The sequence below is a fragment of the Atractosteus spatula genome, chromosome 11, assembly GCF_055471065.1.
Source record: "Atractosteus spatula isolate fAtrSpa1 chromosome 11, fAtrSpa1.hap1, whole genome shotgun sequence".
Taxonomy (NCBI): domain Eukaryota; kingdom Metazoa; phylum Chordata; class Actinopteri; order Semionotiformes; family Lepisosteidae; genus Atractosteus; species Atractosteus spatula.
This window is the reverse complement of record NC_142716.1, coordinates 40,301,799-40,317,637: the sequence shown is the minus strand read 5'-3', so window position 1 is coordinate 40,317,637 and position 15,839 is coordinate 40,301,799. Positions and strand designations below refer to the sequence as shown.

Here is a 15,839-nt window from a genome sequence, read left to right as displayed (position 1 = left end):
AAATACAAATGTTGTATGTTGTGTTACACACAAAACTAACTGGCTGGTCTGGTTTTGCTTAGCAGAATCTACCCACAAGGGATTAAGTTATACTGTATGTTATGAAGTAGGAAACATACTGACAAGTTATATATAGTGCTCGCTTTACAGGGGACTGGCTGCTATTAAACAAGGTTTACTCTTGAGCCCAGAGGGTGGAATCTCTCAAGTTTCTTGTAATGACGTACTGTACAACTTGACAAAACAGAAAATATTCATTCCGAATCATGCTCATGAAAATATGTACAGCTCTGCCTAGGGTTACTACGTAAACATTTCAATTTATTTTTAATAGTCTTAAGAAAAAAATCAGAATCCACACAAGCATGACAGATAAACTTAATATGTTCATTTAATAACTTCATGAAATCCTGACAATAATTGCAGTGTTAAAATGGACATAATTTTGTGATTTTCTTTCAGGTAGTTTATTTTTTTTAGATACATTTATCACAATATTGATGTTAAATGCCCTTTAGGACTATATATTTTTTTCTAATTAACTATGATCTGATTGGAACAGAAGTGTGTGAGCTTCTGCGGAGTCAAAAAAGGAAAATTGTAAAAGGCTTACATTGATTATTTAAACAATTACTATTTAATATGAATAGCTGATTAAAAACTAGAAAAGGGAATAATTTTAGTGGGAAGTTCATTTTCAAAACTCAAAGAGATACAATAATGTTATTATTTTTATCGTGTTTTTTTTCTAGTACAAATTCCAAAAAATTGTACAGTAGGACATTGTACTGGAGCAATTGTGCTTAAGTGTATAGCAATAGTATCCCACCTGGGACATAAACAATGTCCTGGCCGAGAGGCTTGATCAGCCCAATGTATTCTGTTTGTTCCAGCAGATGACATCCATTGTGAATGTTTAATATGTATAAATCTATCAAGTAATCAATCCTTAAAATGCATTCACAGAACATTGAATGACAAAGAACCTTTTCTTCTCAATTTTATTAAGATTTTATCACATTTCAACCCTCACCAAATGTAGACTGAAGATGGATAGATATTTAAAGAAACATTATTGCTATACTGTATATTATACAGTATCTTATTCAAGAAGAGATCTCTGTTTCATAGAATTGTACTAATTCTTGAAACGAACTTAGGTCTTGACAGTTCCATTTCTTGTTGTGTATGGTAATTCTCAACACAGGTGTCCTGTCCATGCTGTATACTGATATTAGGTCAGCCATACCAAGCCCTTTTAAATTATTAATAAAAATGTTACTTAAAATGTAGTACAGTATGAAAGAGAGGCATAAAGTTGAAAAATATCTTTACATTTTAACAGTCAACCACTCATGTACAGTAGAATATTTTTTCTAAGTGTACTTCGAGGATTATTTGAAAACTTTCACACTTCTGGCTACCAACAGAAATTAGGCGCACATACAGTAGACTACTGTATATTTTAGTCAAGTGTGTTAAGGGTATGTAAGAATGATTTCATGCCAAACTAACAAAAATAAACTGCTTCACTCAATTTACCTCTCTTTCTGAAAATTAATCATACGTTGTGGCTGTTGTGTTTGTGAAGTAGTTTCAATAATGGGAATGATTTAACTTGATTTTATCTTCCAAAACTGGCTCATAAAGTTATGTCCCTGGTGTTTATAGCCATGGTCAGCGTTAATTTTTCAATGATCGCAAATGGCTCAAAATCACAGAAATTTACAGCTTATTCAAAATACTGACTTATATCCAGTATGATTTGCCAGTATACTTAATACACCATCCATGAATGCATGATTAAGAATTGAAGTTCAATGAAAGACACTAGTTGTAAAGTAAATTGAGGCGAACTTATATCCAATCACAAATAATTATAATTATTGATGGCTTATGTATGAATATCTATAATATTGTTTCTATGTTTTGTACAGGACAAAGCATTTCACATATTTCATAATATTTCACATAAAGATAGACAAAACTGAAGCAACTACATCCTAGTGTCTCTGAATACAATGCTCAATTGCATGTCTGAAATCCACAGAGGGAATCATGACATAATGTAGAAGATCTGTTAAAATGAGTTACAAATTATATAAAAGTTTGTGAAAATTGTGTATTAATTGCATGACAAATGATTAATTACTCTGCCCCCACACTGCTCCAGGACAGTTTAATTGTGCTTATGATACTTTCATTAAGCATGCTGAAACAGTAAATTTGGCCCAACATGGACAAGTGCTTTCACATTTCCCCATTCAGTTGTGAAAGCATCAGAAACTGATACTATAAACAATCAACAGCACATTAAATAAAACTAAAGTTTGGCGTGGCTTCAGAAATATTATGCAGCCTGAAACATTACAAAAATACCGATAATAATTGTCAATTAAGAGTGAGCATTAATGAGACAGCCCCTGGGGATAATTTTTTGTATCATTTTTTTATATAACTGAGGCATTTTTGTTTCCCTGAACCCATTGTCCTAAAGAACAAGCAAACAGCAAAATCAATTACACAGATGTAAACATCACAAGTGCATAAATAATAGTCTGTGCTTTTAGAATTTCATGTGAGTCAACCTATGTGATTTCATTCTTCTTTTATTTTGGATTCCATTCAGATTGCTTTTGCCAGCTTGAAGGAAATCTCACACTTTCACACCAAAGTAAATGTTCCCTATGTCTCCAAGGAGCTGTGAGGATTTGGCTTCAAACTGCTCTTGTCAGTTTTGATTCTGTTTTTTTTAAGCAGTTCTTTATGAAGTCCCAGCCATGCCTGATGAGCTGCTATTAAATGATCCTCTCATGTGGCCCTTTTAGCTTAACTTCATTATTTAACACAATTCAAAATAAAAAAGTAACAGTGTGCAAAATCCCTTACTTCTCTGATAGCATCGATGGGCTTGATTATCACTAGATGAATCATAGAGTTCAATATTTACTCTTTGGAACTGCACATTATCCCTTTTATGTTTACCTAACTATGGACCTAGCATTAGCAATACATTTCTTAATATATCATTCTATGCTCTGCATTTTTCTAGCTCACAATTAGTAGGCACTTCTGTTCTAATTAAAAAAACAATATTAAATAAATAATACATTCTGTGTACTTGCATAATATATATTTCATTAAAACTTTTGGCAATACATTTAAATGCAAGCAGTTAGCTGGATCAAAACTGCACATCTATAAGAGCTTGATTCCCAGCTTTTATGCCCACTATAAATTGTTAAAATGTGTTTACCTGCAGAAGTGGACTGTTCTTTGGGCCAACCAGAATACAAACTGTAAGCAAAGAGCTATAATTTATGCAACATTGTAACTGAGACCAATAGGCTTCAGACAGATAAAAACCAGCTGCTCTGTCTGCCTCCAGCATTACCGCACTGACAAATCAATTGTTAGCTGTTTGTTACTTGCAGGTTTTCCAGCGGACTGTTGCTTTTGTTGGCATGTCTGGCTCCAGACAGTGCACTGCAGTTAACATCAACTCTCTCACTGTCTCAGTCATCAGACCTAAGCTGTTGATATTTGAGGTGGAGCCAGAGCCACTAGAAACAAGATGTTTTCAGCCCAATTCATTAGTTCCACCTCAATGAAAAATAGTTAAAAGTCTTTTTAAATAAAAGATTTCTCACACTGTTTAGACCAAACATTTAAAATTATCAAATGACCTTTTATTTTAAGGTACTCTCACATTAAAATAAACTATATAATTCCTGTGATTTCTTTATAACATTTTAAAAGTTTGTACTGTCAAGTTGCTCATTGCTTCCTGATTTTGATTATTTAACATCATCTACTCATTATTTTTCACATTTTTCAACGTGAAAAACAAAGAATGAGCAGCACAGCATAGATAACAGTATGTTTTAACAGACAATCAGTACTGTATTAGATGTCTGTTGGCTCTACTTACCTTTTACTTTTTTCTTACTTAAACACTGGCTGTGGAATACTATTAGAACGTCTGTTTCAACATTTCAACATTCAACTGAAATAACTTTTCAGTTCTTCCTACATTTTTGCAGATTTAGGTTGTTTGATCTCTTTTAAACAAGACAATTAGAAACAACAGGCGAATAAATTGCATTCCATGCTTTTTGGAGACAATGATAAAGAGAATGATCACTGCAAAAACAAAAAGAATAAAAAGGATAATACAGATACCTACTAAAAAGGGCAAGGAACACCATAAAAATATAAGGAAAGGTCTGAGGGTAGATAGAATTTATCTGTTAAGATCTGAATTCTTCATAAACACAGATCCCTTCATAATGAATTCCCATTTCGTTCTTCTGGAGTGGGAAAATGCCAGATTCCTCCAACAAAGTTCAGAACATTACATATCAAAGGAAAACACCCTAGATTCTATATGAATAGAGAAATATTAAGTATTTTATTCCATTTCAATCCTTTTGATATTCATGAAAGCAGTGCTTCAAAGTATCTGTACTGTAATTAAATGAAGAGAAAAGCAGAGATTTTAATGTTTAACCTACTTTGTTAGTCTGAAAGAAGCAGCTCAAATACAGTTCTTCACAAACTTTAATAATCTTGAAGTAGCTACATATACATATAATGAATTCTTCATAAAAAACTTCACAAGTTTAGCTGAAGACCTGAAATGTATGAGTACCGGTTTATCTTTGTAAAAAAACATAACTGTGCGGACACTTGATTTTTTTTTAAATTTGTGTACTTTTAAACAAAAATATTATGATACAAAAGTATTCGATTTCAATATACTGACTTCACATCTGCTCTCAACATCTCTTATTACGTTTTTAGGTTTTTCACTGTTGTTTTAATAATTTTAAAAATACTTTATTAACAACAAGCACCAGTATTTCATATGCAATACTCAAATATGAACCTTAAGCAGGCAAGGATTTTAATTCTAACTTATTCAGTTTAGTAGTTAAACTTAGGTACTGTAGATGTACTGTAAGATTATTCTGGTGAAATGATCTCACCTCCATTAACACAAGTTTATGACAGACACACACATCATATCATTATGATTATTATAACCAGTATGGCAACCTGTATTACTATACATGCTAGGCAAACCTGTGAAAGTTAAATTAATATGGCTGGGCTCATTTTCTGCTAGACCATTCATTGTATGCCATTTGTTTTATTTTGTTTGCTTTGTCTTTAGAGCTATACATGACACAATGTAGTCTAGTTGTACTCTTACAAACAGTCCAGAATAACAATTTAGAAGAGCAAAACAATGAAGAAAACTTTTTTTATACAGTATGTGTAAGAATAAAAATGCCAATCATAAAAATAACATAAAGCTAAGATGGGAGAATCGGGTATCTGACAGCTTCATAAATTAAGTTGATTAGAGAGGTGATTTCATTTAGACTTGGTGAAATGGTTGGTCTTTGTGTTCTGTCATCAGTGAGGGTCTTGGCTCTGACAGCCAAGAAGGAATGGTGACATTATACACATCGTGACCACTTGGTTGGCGCATTCCCAGCTGTTAGACAAAACCACTTCATCAGTGAGCAGAGGATTTAAAAAAGAAAAATCAGTCAAATCAGTCAAACAACTGCAGTCAAACAGTCAAGTTCAGTGATATATGTATAACTTGTTACAACTTGTGGAAATATAAAATAGAACAGCCATTAGGTTTAGAACGTACACCAGTATTGTTTTAGAACTGCAAACTTCATTCAAACCCTCCTAAAAAGCAGACAAAGCCAGTGTTGACTAGCAGTAGCAGAACCAAAAAAAAAAAACAATGCAATGTTTTAAAACACATCAACAGTAATTTTAATACTCCTCAAGAGGTGAAGAAAGATCACAAGTTACTAAAGAACTTTGGACAAAAGCTGTAAATGTAATTCCATACAAATGTGTCACATTTGGAGAGATTATCAGGGGTAAATGTTACACGATCCAAGAGACAGTTGGCATGACGTGATTGTAATGTCTTCACAGACATCCAGCGAATATGACATAATATGCGTAAAATACAGATGCACGTGCATGTGTACGTGGGAGGTGGAATTTTGCTTGTTTAATACCAGAATTTTACTGACATTCATTCCTGAAAACTAAATGAAGGCATCTGTTAACTTTATTACAACTCTGGATATTAGAACCATAGCAAGCCTATTAAGTCAACAGAATTTGAATGAATATTTTGCTCCCCTGTTTAAGTTTAAATACATCCAAAGAAGTCATAAATAAGGAAAATAACTGCTGTACAATTTAGTAAAAAAAAATGCAATTGACACCATTCAATCAGTTCTGTTTAGATGATCAGGAACAGTGACTTAGTTTATCTGTTCCCGGCTGATCAAATCCACCACTCAACCAGGTCAGAACCTTTCTGGGGAAGATAAAGAGTTCCTTTTCGTTAGATGTGAAAGAGTTAAGGGAGTGAGACTTACTGACTTCTGTTTACTTTCACTCCAGAGCCCTTCCATCAGCAGCCATGCCCTAGGAGTGGCTGATATGCAGATTGTAGTGACTGGGATTGGATAGCAAAGCCCACATCTCTTTCGTGACTGTCCTGAGCAGACGTTTTGACAGGGGAGCCTCCAGCACGGACTACGCTGATAGTAAACTTTCAGCTGTAGGAGGGCTCTGCACTTCTTTACTCTTTTAGACCCTCCCAGCACAGGAATATCATCTGCTCTCTTGTGGAGGATCAGTGCTAGATGGGACCAAAACCTTTCACAACTTTTGCTGGCTCACTGAATCTAAGCACGGACCTCAAGGGAACGAGTAGTGTGTAGACATTTAAAGACACATGCTGATTTTTTTTTCCTTTTTTAATGAAGTACCTTTTGCTAGTTCTGTTCTATCTCTCCTTGGAGTCAGCTATTGGTTTGAAGTGTGAGGTTTGTTTTTTTTCTTGACGTTTGGATTTGAAAAAAAAGAACATCATGACTCTTCTTGGTTCAGAACACTCTTTGCTGATTCGCAGCAAGTTCAGATCAGGTAAGCAATATTTAAGTTGGATTGATAATATCTCTTTAATAGTGATAGTATTTCATGTAATTCTTTAAAATGTGTTCTATTTTTTGTAATTTATTTTCTTATGTTAATTCCATGTAGTTGGTACATTTTTAAATCATCCATGTTTACTGATTGAGGTCCTGTGGAGCTGACTAGTAAGGAGTTTAGCCAAAGAAATTATTATAGACACCACAATTCTCAAAATGAAAATAATTTGGATGTATAATATACAAAGTGTATTATTTGTATATCCTGATTACATATCATAATACTTTTTTATTCAGTAAGCGCATCTTGGAATATGTAGAATTTGTTCTTAACAGAATTGATTCTAAAATTCAAAATTTTTGTCAGTTGTGAAAATTAGAATTTACTACACAGGGATTACAGGGATCTACTCATTTCCAAATTCTATTGTTATTTAAAAAGTCTTTTTACACCCACTAAAAGAAAAGGTGTGTGTTTTCATGGGTATTGTAACTTACAAAAAAATAATTTTAAAACTGAGCACTTATTAATATAATAAGTATGTATAATAATTCCAATGCCGTCTTAAAAGTGAAATATTTCAGGAAATGTTTTTTTTTTACTTATATTTTTTCAGTAATTTTCTGTATATTGTGATTGTTATTTCCTGAATGCAACTTATATAATATTTGGAAACTGTCAACCATTTGCCTGCTTGACTTTACACAGAGGTTAGGGGTTATCTGCAGTGTATGGCTCTGGCTTTAAAGTCTAGATCTGAATCAACTCATACCTATTGGTCAAAACAGCATAAACTCTTTTCAAACTCCTTTAAACTCCATTCATTTCATACAGTTTCTCAAATTAATACAACTCATACAATTTTTTTAAATGACGACTTGGTCAATACTGCCACCTTTCTGGTTGAAATGTAACTGAATTCCACACTATTTATAGTGGAACCTTTTTGTCTGATTGATCAATGTTATGTTAAAAAGTTAAACCCTATTAGAAGAATAAACAGGACAGTCAGGGAGAGAATACAGTTAAGGAAGTGCGCAATTACACAACCTCTGTGCACACTGTTTTTCTTTCTGAAAATAAAACCTGATAGCCATTTATACCTATATTAAACAACTCAGTCTAAGCGATTTCGATGACAACAAAATAAATATTTCTTACTTCCAATAAATTATAATGTAGCTGCATATAAAACTATTCTATTAACACCATTAAGGTTTAAGGTCATAGCTTTAAAAGTGTCATTAGTCAACGAAACCTTAGAGGGTGAAAGAAAATGCTTGCATATGCAGCCAAATAGAGCAAACATGTACTTGCAAGACCAATATTAATTTTGTGTGTCCTGCAAACTGCTGGATAATTTTTAGACTTTCCAACATGGTAATTGCTAACAAACAGTTTAAAATGAAATTGAGCTTTTCCTTTAGTTCATTTAGAACAACTAACAATGGGAAATTATCCTTTCCTCAGAGGAAGCAAAACTGGCAAGAGTGCACAGTCAGAAATGTGGCATGGTAAGCAATGTTTAAATCCTCTGTTTTACTTAAAACACATTTTAACTAGTAATACACTGCAGATGTATGTATGGTACCACATACACGTTTTGCCAATTACTCTCTTCTTGTTATGTAATGCTAATTGATTGTATATGTATATATCTCTGTAGCACTTGAGAAATTCTTTAGAAAGTCTTTTCAAGAAAGCTTCTGGATTACATACAAGAAGCCCTCTGCCAGTGCAAGAAAGATTGTGATCTGTCCTAAATTACCTTGCCCAGGTCTCTGAACTCTGAGCTTTTTATTAATGGCTGAACAGCCAATCAGTCCATTCCCATTGCTTCATGTACTGTGAATATTTTGTTAAGTTACATAGAATATTAAACACTCATTCTCCCAATTTGGGCTGGTGTACTTTGAAGAATAATAAAGAGCACTATACTCCTCTCACGTGTGGACTGTGCTGGATTTTGACCAAGAATGTCAGATGCAAAGGCCCCGGGTATTAATTCAATGCACTCTCTTGACTGGCCACCACCATTGCTAATCCCCCTGACAATACTTGTCCTTATTGTATGCTGCATAACAATCAAAAATAGCTTTTTTCTCCATGGGAAATGATAAACTAAATATGAACTTATTTTAAAGAGGTAGGTGTTGTCTTTGCAGCTTACTCCAGTGTTTTGTTTTTATAGAAGGACAATAACTCATTATTCAGTGAAGATGTCGGGCAGTGAAAATTATGACATGTTTACAAAAGCAATGGGCAGGTGATTGGTGGTGAACTGTCAGTTTCCCATGACTCTTTACATCTGCCACTGATGTCATGCATTGGGTAGAGTGCCAAATTTGAGAAATCCCTTTGAATAACCTAAAATCAAACAAACAAACATGAGTATCACAGTACAGTATGCCAGAGGTTTCTCTAAAACTAGTGGATGAAAGAAGATGCATAAACTTTCTTTCCTCCCACTTTGAAGGTTTTCATTTAATCCCCACAGATAGTAAAATTGTGGAGACATTAAAGTCTTAATACACAGTGCTTGGAATTTTTCAGTTTCATTAAATACATTCTAAAGACAGAGTCAGATTGTCAGAAACTCCCAAGGTAATAGGCTGTTTAGCTGATAAATGGAACGGGAGACAGCACCACTTTGTAGACCCAGTGCTTTGTCTCAGCCCTTAAGGGCACAGTTCTCATGTAGGTGATAGGACAAAAGGAGCACTAATTAAATGTGGCATAGTTTAGTCGAATACAAGTTACCCTTCACTGAAATCTACAAGGCCATTATCTACATGAAAGAGGTTGCCATAGTAGCAGAACTGTAGCAGTAAAGGTGAGAACAGAGGCATTACATCAATGAAAACAAACAAACTTCTTACATGAAGTCTCTGAGTAATACCCTGAAAGTTTTGTGATCTTTGAAGCTGGTGATGTAGTACAATCAGAGTACATCATAGTAGTGTAGGAGGTTCAAAGGTTTTGGGCTGGCAAGCTTAATAATTAAAACAAAAAAAGTAATTACTATTTTATTCACTATCCTCTGTTTACTATATTATTACAGATCTTAACAAGATAAGGTATCAGGCAAAATATTCTATTTTCAATGTATAACCATAAAAAACAGGTATTTAAACAATGGATCTTTTAGAAATCATGCGCCTAGAAGGAAACACAACTAAAAGTATCCCATGTCAGAATCGCTCTTACAATACATTTAGTCTCCTCCACGTACTAACTGCAAAATTTCTGTCTGCAGAGTACCTATTACTCAATCAATATTTAATAACAACATCCAGTTATTGGCAAGGAAGGGATTTCCTGCAAGTACTGTGCATTGCTCTGCATTTTTATTAATTTTCTTCTGCTCACGCTCCACCTGCATTGCTGACTTTACAGTATCTCACAGAGGTAATGGCAGTACACAGCCTCCTTAAGCAACAGTTGCTTTGGTCAGGGGAAATGAAGCATCAACAGTTACATGGATGACAGAGGTACATCAAAGGGCAAGGCCAAAGGCCAGTAATGTATTGTTTTATTTTCAGTCTTGTGGTCCTACAGTATTTTATTTTCAGTCTTGTGGTCCTATAGTATTTTGCTAATGGTCGATAGGAACATGAACTACTGATTTTTAATGTATGCTATCATAATGTTTGATTTTGTTACAAAGAAGACATTGATTGTTATAAAGTATGTCTTGAACAAGGATACAAGGATACAAGGATATTTCTTATTTTCCTATTGCATAGCATGTTGCTATGTTCATTTCTAACTGCCAGTGTTGTATAAAAGCCTTTTGGCAAGTATATGTTCTCTAGACAACTGGTGTTGCTATTTATAAAGCATTAGTGTAAATCATCTGGTTCTTATTGCTGTGAGAGATATTCAATCCAGAGGGACATGAAACCTGTGATTACACCAACACAGACCCAGACCAGCACAACTACCAGTTCAGTTTGGTTTTGAGATACAAAAGTTGCAAGTATTTTCACCTTTGAGTCAACCAAGGCAAAAAAGCATATTATCTAGTAGATGACTACTATTATAGAACCATTAAATGCAGATATGTCCATTCTCATAAAAGACAAAGATTTTAATTAATAAAATGAATACTGTAATGCCTTCGTCTCCAAGTTATTTTTAAATACAGCAATGCTAATACAACACTTCAGGCTTCAGTTTACATACAGTACTGCTGTTTAGTAGTGCACAGTATAGTTGTGCCCTAATAGTGCATGATGAAATACTCATCACCAACCTGCTATGTCCAAAACAACTTGCTAGGGAGGAGAACTGTACAGGAGACATGGCAATGTTTAGTTCACTCGTTTGATTCAGTTCAGGGGCTAGATTGGCCACATAGCTTCTTCTCCATTGTAATGTTCTTATCTCCATTAGTTTACAAAACATTACTAAACAAAAAACAAACATTGATCTGTATTACACTATACTGATCTAAAACAAACACTAAGCTGATCTATACTGTAGTATATCTTCAGATAAGCCACCATTCATTTACACTTTACTAAACTGCATTAAATTCAGTGTAAAACATTCTACGTACAGTGTATGTGCCAATGTGAAATTAATGTGATAATTATAAAGTTTAATGGCTTGTTTATCAACTGGATTTTGAAAACTTTAAACTGCCTCTCTTAAAATGGACCAATGGTAATACATTCCTAAAGACACTACACACCAGGGGGCGCTAATATCACAGTGTCTATAATCATTATTCATTAGAACATGCTTGTGGAACCTCCTGAGCAGCTCAACCAGTAAAGGTGCTCAGTCAAGCACATGTTGAGCTCTGTTGTCACAGGTATGATTCTGTGTCAGGTCACTCACTAGCGAACTGTGACTGAGATTTCCTAAGCAGTGTCAGAAATGTGCTAAATGTTACTTAGGGTAAGGTGGGCTCTCTCAGTTTTCAGTGATACAACAACCTCTGCAGCCTCCCAGGCGTCTGCAAGTGCATGCATGTGATGCTGTTGGTGATGAATGCGCATGGAACCTTCAATAAGGGGCAATGTTGCCTGTGGTGTGTTAAAAGACAAGTGGCTCAAAGGTGGGAAGGGTGGAGGAGCCTGCCTTCACTTCCTCATTCTCCCGTGCTGAGCTTGGTTTGTAGCTACTGTACGAGTCAAGGCATTAAAAACAAATGGCTTTTTCAGAATGAATGAGTGTATAACCAATATATTTGTTTTACAATATTTTACATATTTTCTGCATAGTCCCATCGGTCCCACCATTGTTCCAAGGTGCACATTGATGATGATATACTTGTTTTTATATACAAGCTAAAAACAAGTCTATAAGTGAAATATAATGGTTCCATTATGTGTTCTAAACCGAGTTATTAATCAGTGTCTTTTTATATAAGAAAGATATATGGATATGGAAAGATGAGTGAGTTTACAGCAGCATTCAAGCTGTTGTGTTTCATTTGCATTTTTCTGCATCCAGCAAAAGAGGAAGCAATTATTTGGCTTTGTTAGGCTATTGTCCATATTAATTAATACTAATATAAAATTATTTAATTTTGAACATTTAAACAAAGCATTAACTTAAAGATAGTTAAAGTTGATATACCCTGTTTATTATTATAAGTATTACTAAAATTCCATGTATTAGTAAACCTTCATATTTAAAAAAAATGTATATGAGAGCCACAAGGCTCTATTATTTGAAGGAAGTAGCCTCAAGGACTAATGGCTTACAAAGCCTTCTTAATATGAATATTTGATTTCTTAGTAAAAAAATCTTTAGAGCTTTCCTAAGTATTTTTACAATGTGGGGTTTAGGAGGAGTCTATATCCCTCAAGACTAAGAGTTGCAGCGTATTTTTAAGACAATTAAGCTATTCCTGGAACAAGTTTATTTGATTATATTACTGATTAATTGATTCCTTACTTCTCCTAGTGTATCCATGTGTGTGTTTATGTGCCCTGTGTTTTTGCCACATTATCGACACTTGGTTCCAGAAGGAGAAAGGTTTTAGGTCATTCGTTCAGCAGACTCTAAGCAACAACAGATGTCCTTCCCAAATATTGTTTCTTTCCAAAATAAGATCTCTTCCATCTTGAGTCTTTATTAGGGAAAACTTAGTGAGAAACAAAAATCAAATTATATGAAACTGCAATTTAGAACATATTACGTTCTCCTGTAATTGCATGTTCTGAACATCTACCTAATGCCACACTGCTAATGCCAAAAACCAGTCATCATTAGCCAAGAAACACCATTGCGGGAAAGAGTAATACTCATACTGACATACTGTACCCATCAAACCTATTACAGCTTCCATGAACTCAGTAAAATGGTACAGTACCTGTAATACATCATACTGATTATAGTAAATATTTTGCAGACATACAAATGTGGATGTGATGGTGATGATGATGGTTATGTTTTACTGTACTTGTGACTATGGGTACAAAAAACCTGGGAAAATATGAACTAATCATGACTGAACCAAAATGTTATAACACCTCAGGCTAGAAAGGACACTGTGTCAATTGAGATACTGAAGAATGTCACAGTGTTTACAGACACTTTGGTGTGCATGTTTCGTGGTATCACATCTGCGGTTACAATACATTCAGACAGGTTTATTGCATGACTGACAGTGGCTAGGGAGCCACTCATCACTCCCTGTGCAACAATCTTTTATATCACAAGATTGTTATCAAATATTAGCAATTATTACATTTCCCACATCGGCTGGGTGATGTGTATAACTGGCAAGGGTCAACAATTCAAGCCTGAGTATGAAGATATTGCAGCAGAAACTAAATAAATAAAAATATGTGCAATATTATTTGCAGTAATTAGTCAAGGTTGAATCGTTTCATGCATGATGGTAGGCAAAGTGTATTACAGTTGCTGACAGAGGTACCACAAACCATTGTATTGCACAAGTATATAAAATTACTTTTTTATTTGAAGAACAACAGATTTAAATTTTCCAAACATTTTTTTTCTATCAAAACATTTGATTGTGGAACTGCATTTAAAAGATTTGGAACCACCTAGATACCTATTTTATTTTGACTCAAACAATAACAAAAATAACAGTAATAAACATGATGAAAGGCAAGAGCGATTTCTAATTAAATTGCTAGAAAATCGTGCAGAGTGACAGTGGCAGCCACTTTGTGTTTCTTTCTATATCATATACTGTATACAGTATTATGTATTACTTTGTATTATTGTTAGAACTAATTAAAATATTCTAAAATTTAGTGGGAATAAGACTAACACAAACAGCATTTAAGAAAAATTAGTTCCTCTACTCAACATAATGAGAATGCATTTTTTTTTTATTTAGGAATTTAGTGGAGAGTAGTGGTTAGGGCTCTGCACTGTGAAGTGGAGAGCCGTGGGTTCACTTTCTGGATAGCACATTGTAGTTGTCTCCTTGAGCAAGGAAATTCATTTAGAGTGCTGCAGCAAATGCTCTGCTGTAAAAAGCTGGTACTACAGGTCATCATTATAAATGAGAATTTGTTCTCAATTGACTCATCAATTTGAAAGATTAAAAAGGCAAAGTTAATCAGGTTTCTATCTGAACTGATCCTGTTTTGTAAGGGATCAGTATTTTCAACAAATTAAATTTACTTTATCATTTGACTCACTGGTGCTACAAGTTCAATAGAATGATGGTGCATTAAATTATTAATTCTGTTCTGATAGTCAAAATTGTTACATCCTGCAGACAAGCTTTTGTGAAATTTTGATATTGTCTGCAATGGCATTTCCAGAAGATTGCCAACATGACCCCAAAACAATTTGAAAATTATGACTCTTCTCCAATACGCACCATACTCAAGCCTAGACAGCACAGCAAGTCAGAACTCTCCTGGTGCTTCAAGAAGCTTCCATCCCAGAGTTGGAACAGTCTGCATTCTACAGGAACGTTCTTATGTGAAATTGAACTTTGAAACCATTCATCCATCAATTGTAACATTGCTAAACTGCTAATTTCAATCTTCAATCTTTGTTTGAAGTGGTGATACTTTCTATTGTCTGACTTCATAACTATTCGGTTTGCCATGTAACATTATTCAAGTTTATCTGGACATTGAAACAATCAGAATTCCAACAAATGGTGCAGGAAATGCAGTATGTGATTTATGCATAAATTTAAAACTGTTAACGAGGAAAAGTTATTAAATGCCTGTCTTTTAGCTTCCAGCACAGAGCAAGATGAACCAGGGCAATCTAAATCAATCTAGCTATTAACTAGCAGTATGCAAAAGAAAACTGTAATCAGTGACTTCACAGTCCATTAAAACACTAGGAGACTACATATTATCAACATGATGAAATAATTGGCAAACAACTTTTCAACAGAGTTTAATAACTGAGCAAAGAGATTGTACATCACATGTCTAGGAATCCACTTAGTTGTATAGCTGGGTGATTGACTGGCAAATATTCATTTTTATTGTCCCCCACGCCCCATAAGACCACACACTGCAGGGAGGTTTGTTTAAAAGCCAGGAGCTGTGTTTATGATAGCTGTACATCCTGTTTTCAAGAAATATTTGTAAGCCTGCATTTTTTTTTCTTTGTATGTTTTTATATGACAGCAACTCAACAGATTCTTTCTTGAAGCCTAAGAAGTCAAGGAATCTTTCTTGTAAATCCCTGAGCACAACACAGTGTTTTGAAAAGATAAAGCATCTTTCAAACGGAGTCCACACATCTAGGATATTGCTTAACCTTTGCTCTTTAGTAAGATTTATCTTGCGTAACACTGTTCTTGACTTTTTCCAAAGCCTGCTTCAGGACCAGTAAGTCTTTGTCCCCTCTTCTCTAACATGGGATGTTAATCAAACGAAATGGAACACCTTCTT

At 34.3% G+C, this 15,839-nt stretch overlaps 1 protein-coding gene across 4 annotated transcripts in view; it reads left to right on the top strand.

The window, feature by feature from the left end:
- The window catches only part of myocd (myocardin), a 159,845-nt gene that overhangs the window by 119,862 nt on the left and 24,144 nt on the right, over positions 1-15,839 (top strand). For 2 of the 4 annotated variants that reach the window (XM_088926584.1, XM_088926583.1), the window contains exon 1: positions 6,642-6,975. The exons of the other annotated variants lie outside the window; for them this stretch is intronic. In XM_088926584.1, coding sequence (XP_088782710.1) covers positions 6,921-6,975 — 55 coding nt within the window. In that variant the 5' untranslated portion in view covers positions 6,642-6,920. Of the gene's footprint in view, positions 1-6,641; positions 6,976-15,839 lie in introns of those variants that run through there. 4 annotated transcript variants of the gene reach the window in all.